Consider the following 7,268-nt stretch of genomic DNA (forward strand, 5'->3'; position numbering starts at 1 on the left):
GCCATGTGCCCACAGTGCCAGATATGCCCCCACAGTACCAGATATGACCCCACAGTACCAGATATGACCCCACAGTGCCAGATACAGATATGTCCCCACAGTGCCATGTGCCCACAGTGCTAGATATGACCCCACAGTTCCATGTGCCCACAGTGCAAGATATGCCCCCACAGTGCCATATTACAGATATGCCCCCACAGTGCCAGATATGCCCCCACAGTACCAGATATGACCCCACAGTGCCAGATACAGATATGCCCCCACAGTGCCATGTGCCCACAGTGCTAGATATGACCCCACAGTGCCAGATACAGATATGACTCCACAGTGCCAGATTATAGATATGCCCCCACAGTGCCATGTTCCCACAGTGCCAGATATGCCCCCACAGTGCCATGTGCCCGCAGAGCCAGATATGCCCCCACAGTGCCACATATGACCCACGTTGCCAGATATGCCCCACTGAGCCATGTGCCCACAATGCCAGATATGCCCCCATAGTAGAGCTCACCATTGCTGTGTGGTGAGCGCAGCGCGCGCTTCTCCTGCCTGCCGCCCTGCTTTTCAGTCTGATCTCCGGCGGTGACGGCAGCTTGTATATCTCAAATCAGGCGCCGGTCCGCGAGCTCTGATTGGCTAACGAACCGGCACCTGATTTGAGCCATACACTCCGCCGTCACTGCCGGAGACCAGACAGAGGGGCAGGGCAGCAGGCAGGAGAGGCGCAGCTTCGGGTGGCTGGGCGGAGGATCGCGATCGACTGTTTGACCACCCCTGCTCTAGCATGTAAGAGAAAATAAGATTTTAAACCTACCAGTAAATCTTTTTCTCCTAGTCCGTAGAGGATGCTGGGCGCCCGTCCCAGTGCGGAAACTCTGCAAGACTTGTATATAGTTGTTGCTTACATAAGGGTTATGTTACAGTTGGGATCGGTCTTTGACTGATACTGTGTTGTGTTCATACTGTTAACTGGTTGCGTATATTCCAGGTTATACGGTGTGATTGGTGTGGGCTGGTATGAATCTTGCCCTTAGATTAACAAAATCCTTTCCTCATATTGTCCATCTCCTCTGGGCACAGTTTCTGTAACTGAGGTCTGGAGGAGGGGCATAGAGGGAGGAGCCAGTGCACACCCATACTAAAAGTTCTTTATAGTGCCCATGTCTCCTGCGGAGCCCGTCTATACCCCATGGTCCTTACGGAGTCCCCAGCATCCTCTACGGACTGGGAGAAAAAGATTTACCGGTAGGTTTAAAATCTTATTTTTTCAAAAACAGCCTGTTACATGACAGCTAGGAGCTGATTGGCTGCTACTTTATGTCCCTCCAAAGCTTGACAAATCATCCCCTGAAGCTGTGTAATAGGTAATAGGGGCTCCACTGTGAGCAGCCAAGTTCCGCTGGGTTTCATCTGCAACTTTGTACATGTGTAAAACCAATTCCTCTGAGTGTAAAGTCACAGCCCAAGGTCTGTGGTAGAGCTTTGTGTGCAGTTACAGTTTAGTGATAAAGTACGCTACCTGTGTCGCAGCGTCCCAGTCGTGCATAAAGACCATCGGTGTGCGAGGACACATCTGCAGCATCGATGCATTGTTCTTTTGGTTTATGTTTCATCTAAAACAACAATAATAAAATAAAATACACCTTCTAATTTTAGGGAACATTTGGATCCTCGCAGATGTACAATAACTTTGGCCCAAATTTCCGTGGGCCCGGACCAGGCAGCATAGTCAATTACAGCCAGATGCCCCTGGGACCTTATGTAACAGGTAGGTAGGCTGTTCCTGTCAGACGTTATGTGAATTGTGCAGATGAAATGGGATATTTTCAGTAGACTGCCGGTAAGCTCAGAGGACACTCGGCAAGCCAGATGTTTTCTCTCTTATCAATAGATTTTTAGCCGTTTACGAGATTTTCCTCTGTGGCAGTCTCCATTTCCAGAGGAGGTAAGCCGACTCTCTGTGCTCCATACCATCTGTGTCATCCTTTACTGGTGGTGCCTTCTGCCAGACTTCACATGGTGTTTCCATTGACAGTAATGCCCGAGGAGGACCATTCATTTATATGTGCCTATTTGAAACTGTCATAGTTGTGGATGGTACATTGGCTTTCAGCATGCTGATCAGACACGTGTCCTGTCACATGCTACACAACATGTCTGTCCGCAGCCCCGCAACCAGCATTGGGAGGAATAATAACCTTTCTTTCTTTTTCGGGTTCCATAAAGCTCCTCAGAGATACCTTGGGGTGTAGGTTGAAGCTATCTTCAGAGCCCTTAAGGATCCAGAAGACCCTCCCAACATACATTCCTGACTTAAAAAATGAGGGACAGAATTGGCCACACTCACGGTCAGCACAAGCCACTGACATCCTTGGTTACGCCCTAGCTAAATCTTACTGTTGTAGGTTACGCCTGAGCCTTAGGAGGGAGGGTATATCTAGATAAGTCTAGATAGCAAAGGGGCTAGTTCAGGTGTGGACGCTGTGCTGATGTTTGCGAAGTTGGGCCTTTTTTCTATGTACTGCACATGTCAGAGTCGCACTGCGCACGTGTGCCAATTTATTAGACGCAGTGAGGATTTATTGATAAAGTGAGTGACAGGTAGGTGGGCATTTCAGAGAGGTAAAGAGCGGGTGGCATAAAAAAGCAGATATGTCATGATTGTTTCAGCGGCGCGTCAGAACCTGCGACTGTTATGCTTTTATAGAAGAGCCCAAGGCGCGGCCTTTAAATCCTATAAACTAGATCAATCAATACCCCCATTTTTAAAAGGATACTAACTATTACTACCTGTTGGATCCACCGTGAGTCAGCCAACTCTGTGAGCCTAGAACTCTGGCGGTTATTTATCTCATCGCAAAGGCTTGGGATCCAGACTTTACCTTGTTGTGTATCATTCACATTTGCATCCCCGGCATGACTTTGTCTACATTGTATATACCATGGCACTTTCGTCTAATCCGGGACGTAACATGTATATACGTCTGTGCAGGGATCTATCAGGTCTTAGCATACATCCCGTAGAGCTGATCAAAGAATCATCTTAATGATAAACTACGAGCAAAAACATAAACATCCTACATGATTTGTGCTGTGTTCCGGTGATCTTTGGTTATCGAGGAGTAGTTTAAATTAAAAATGCGAAGAATGGGCGCATCCGCCCCTTGTATCATAATCAATATTAATTCAGCTTTCTAAATTATTAATATGGACAGAATTTTACCTTATAGAAAAATATGGTGTAAGTGCATCGTAGAAGATTGTAAATTATTCATATTTTCCGGTTCTAGACCACTCAGAGCCAGAGTATAGTTACAGATGCGTCCTCCTTGTTGGTGTTATTAGAAGTTGATGCACAGCTGAAAAAAATGCAAATTTGGCCTCATATCCTCAAGTCCTTCTTTGTTCCAATAATGAGGCCGTAACCATAGTGCAATGGTGTGTGTGCAAATATGGGCCAATTAAGGAGTGAGTTGTGTTTTACACGTAGTGCACATTTTTTCTTTCTAACCTTATTACGTTTGCAATTTTTTAATATATAATTTTGTTTACTCTTTACTTTTTTTAAAAAACTTTTTTTTTTTTTTTTTTTTTTTTAATGCCTGAAAGCCTGCCAGGAGCAGGCTGCCTGGCGTAATGCTCCTCGCCCAGATTTATCAAGCCTTAGAAACTGACAAAATTGCACAGTGATAAAGTACTAGCCAATCAGCTCCTAACAGCCATGTATTTGAAAAATGACAGGAGCTGATTGGTTGGTACTTTATTGGTTGGTGCAATTTATCACTCTCCAAGGCTTGATAAATCTGGGCCCCTGTGCGTCCTGGCAGGACCCAGCTTCCCCGGCGGGTTTATTTTGTTAAATAGCCCAGAAAAAAAAAAAGATTTTTTCACAGCAAAATGGGTCTTTCCAAGTCTATTTGACAAATAGGTATTGCAATATGCTACAGAAGAATTGCTACAAAATCACTGTAACGAGCCTTACATCTCAGCTAAAAGTATAGTACAGGCACCCATTTTAGGACGTCAGCTTACCACCCAGTGGCAGAGCTGAAGTATCCATCATATAATTGTGTGAAAACGGGCGCCTCCACTTTGTGTAAACCCCTTCCACACATTAAGGCAGAGAGAAGTGAAATTTCTGAGGGAAAACTCAGAAAAAAGGGATTGGCACAGTACAGTATGTGAGATTTGTTATTATTGTAGAGCAGATTTAAGGGCAGATTTATTAAGCCTGATGAAGTGATTTATTAAGCCTGATGAAGTGAAGTGCTGGTGTGTTATCACCTTCCATTGTATCACTTCTCCAGGCCTAATAAATCTGCCCCTTAGTCACTGTAAATTCAAAGACAAATTGCACCGGGTTAAGTAGAAAACATAATAAGATATTTTCCATAAGAAATACATTGAACAATCCTTAAAGCATTTAAATTTTTATTCTATTTTATTTTTAAGGTGCAACAAAGTTTTTACAGGGTATATACAATGTAATAGTAAAACATGACATCACTGGGACCGTAAGTGCAAGCTGATACATATTTGGAACAATGAAGAGCAATAAACAAAAAAACACTAAGTAGGACAATGGCGAGGCTTGGGTAGCTCCCTTCTTGACAAGCAAGCTTAGGTGAGTCACAGGGAAGGGAAGGCAGTTCGGCACTGAGAACGTCTACCCAGTGAAGGGTGATTAGACAGAGTGGCCCAAAGGGACCAGGAGACAAGGAGCATTCCAGCAAGGGCAGTGATAGGGATGAACATGAGGAAGGCAGGCCCTGCCCGTGAGTGCTTACACAGTTGAAGCTGGCAAGATTGTCAGAAAGTCTGACTTTGGGAAGGAGTTGGTTCCAGTGGAGAGGGTAGAACAGGAGAATACTTGGTGGTGGGCATGAGAGGCGGTAACCAGGATGGAGTGGAGACAGCAATTGGAGGAAGATCAGAGGGAGTGGGAGGAATTTGGGCAGAAATCAGTTTGGAGATGTGGGCGGGGGTGATTAAGAGTCTAAAGAGCCCCAATAGTTTGGAATTTGACGTGCCGTGAATTGCCAGAGTAATTCCAGATTGCTTCAGTGCGTGGACAGCTGCACCAATAAGTTTCTGTCCCTATAATCTTTAACACTGCCGATTCCGCTGCCAATAACTAATGGCGGGTCTTTACACGGTAATTTTAGTGCACATGTGTGAACTGAGGTCATGTGTGTGAAGTGCCGGAAGGCACACAGGAGAGAGCGGAGGGATCCGAACATTTTCTGCACATCTTCTCATCCTGGACCTCTTTCCCCTAGGAAGGAGCGGGCTCTAGGATCCAACGCTATCTGAAGATAGTGTTGGTTCTTGCCAAAATCTTTCTGAATATTAGACAGTGCCATCCAGCTCCTAATAATAAATGGGCCCATTACTAAAATCATGCAGAAACTAGAGGAGAATGAAGGTGACTTGAACGTTTTCTTTTAAGGGTGAATATGGATGTATTCAGTCATCAATCACAGTGCATGTAAAGCCTAATGTAAGAGCTGGTGAGTTGCGGTAAGTGCTGAGATTTTGCCCATTTGGCTGCCAGATTACAAGCAAAACCTGCCTGCCTATAGGAATAATTACCGCTGTAAATGTTGCGGCTCGATCTCCAAAATCTCACATTTTACCTTTCATGTTGCCCAGATTTTGCTGTAGGATCTTGTGCAATAGCAAATGTCTGCTAATTACAAGCACAGATTAGGGAGACTTTGAATTCGATTTCTTAATTAAAAGTGACCATTAAAACATGACTTTCAATGAGCATTAATGGGTTGCTGGGTAGTCAGCAGTCACGCACCCTCCCCTGACCATACTTGGTGAAAGCACATCTGCTCCGCGAGTGATAGCTGATATAGGAGAATGTGGGTGCTTCTACAGTTCACTCTCAGTGATGATACATATCAGATTATCTCTCATTCTCTCCCATGTAGCACCGAATGGGGCACACTCCTGTTTCCCGGACAGGAAATCGGTAGAGTCACTGATGGACGCTGCGTCTATGGAGCGAAAGGGAAGAACCCATGACATCATTTTTATTGAAGATTAACGTCTCAGAAGCAAGGAGTGCGCAGAGACAGCCATATCTAGTGTCCTACAAAACACACAACCACCTAAAGAACTTGTTTGAGAAAAAAAAGTAAAAAAAAAAGAAAAAAAAAAGGATTTAATTTCCTTGTACATTTTTTGCACTTTCTTATTGAAGACTTGAAGAGTTTGTCTTGTTACCAGTTGAAACACACCTGAAGGATATTACGGACTATTTATGTTTCTTTCTTATCAGAGGAAACCGGTTTGTTGTCAAGGAACCAACTTAATATGCAGCTTTTTTGGACTTTGTTAAATCTTTTATGCCTTTTTGTTTTGTTCTGTTCTAGAAGCTGCATGCACTTATTTGGCCCTTGGCCCGGATAACATTAGCTGGTCACAGTAAAACACATTCCCTTGCAGCCATCTTCATGACTGGAGTGATGAGCAACCGTTAATTGCTACCACAAGTACAGATTACTAATACTACAAGTTTTTAGGTGTATTTTGCCAAAAGCAAGACCTGCCTATTGTGCTTGTCTGTCTGTCTACATATACTCAATAAACAAACTCCGCCCACTTGTGACAGCATTCTTTTTGGAAGGTCTCACGGTCAATTATGGGAACACGCAGTTGCTGCGCAACAGCTTCTGTGCAAGAGCCGGGGCGGGGCTGGGGTGTGAATGACAGCATTGCCTGGCACAGTACAGTGTGTGTGTGTGTGTGTGTGTGTGTGTGTGTGTGTCTCGAAGGCGGCTCTAGCAGCATGTAAATGTAAAAAAGGAACACAAAAACAAAACATTGGGGTGAGGACCAATCTGGTTCTCTGCCATCTGTGGTAAAATCATTTAATATCTGAAATAGACCATAGGTGGTTTAGAACTCCTCAAAGTCAGCCATCGATGCCCGATGCCATCCCTAGGGCAGGGGATATGGGTACCATGCAGCTGGGGGGGGGGGGAGCAGATGCTGGGGACATTTGGGGAACACGTTGATGTGGAGGGGGCATGTGGAAACATGCTGCTCGGGGACAAATGGTGGGCTGATTTGGCACACACAGCGGGGCATGCGGAGAAGAACCTGATGTGGAGGAAGCGTGTGAAGGAGGTGTGGTGGAACACACTGCAGAGGGACAGATGCTTAGAGCACATAGGGCATGTGGGGAACACACTTACAGTACGTTGAGGAGTCATGTCACAGATATGCTGGGACAAAAAGGGAGGAATGCTCTGCGC

General features: G+C 45.1%; 1 protein-coding gene across 5 annotated transcripts in view; it reads left to right on the forward strand.

Annotated features, from left to right (window-relative positions):
* CHD5 (chromodomain helicase DNA binding protein 5) overlaps positions 1-6,616 on the forward strand; it is a 477,691-nt gene extending 471,075 nt beyond the window's left edge. For 4 of the 5 annotated variants that reach the window (XM_063943432.1, XM_063943431.1, XM_063943430.1 and 1 more), the window contains 2 exons: positions 1,657-1,768; positions 5,940-6,616. In XM_063943432.1, coding sequence (XP_063799502.1) covers positions 1,657-1,768; positions 5,940-6,055 — 228 coding nt within the window. In that variant the 3' untranslated portion in view covers positions 6,056-6,616. Of the gene's footprint in view, positions 1-1,656; positions 1,769-1,891; positions 1,946-5,939 lie in introns of all 5 variants that reach the window. The other variant, XM_063943433.1, reaches the window with a different exon arrangement.
* The last annotated feature ends 652 nt before the right edge of the window (positions 6,617-7,268 follow it).

Source organism: Pseudophryne corroboree, chromosome 10 (genome assembly GCF_028390025.1).
Source record: "Pseudophryne corroboree isolate aPseCor3 chromosome 10, aPseCor3.hap2, whole genome shotgun sequence".
NCBI classification, from domain to species: Eukaryota; Metazoa; Chordata; class Amphibia; order Anura; family Myobatrachidae; genus Pseudophryne; species Pseudophryne corroboree.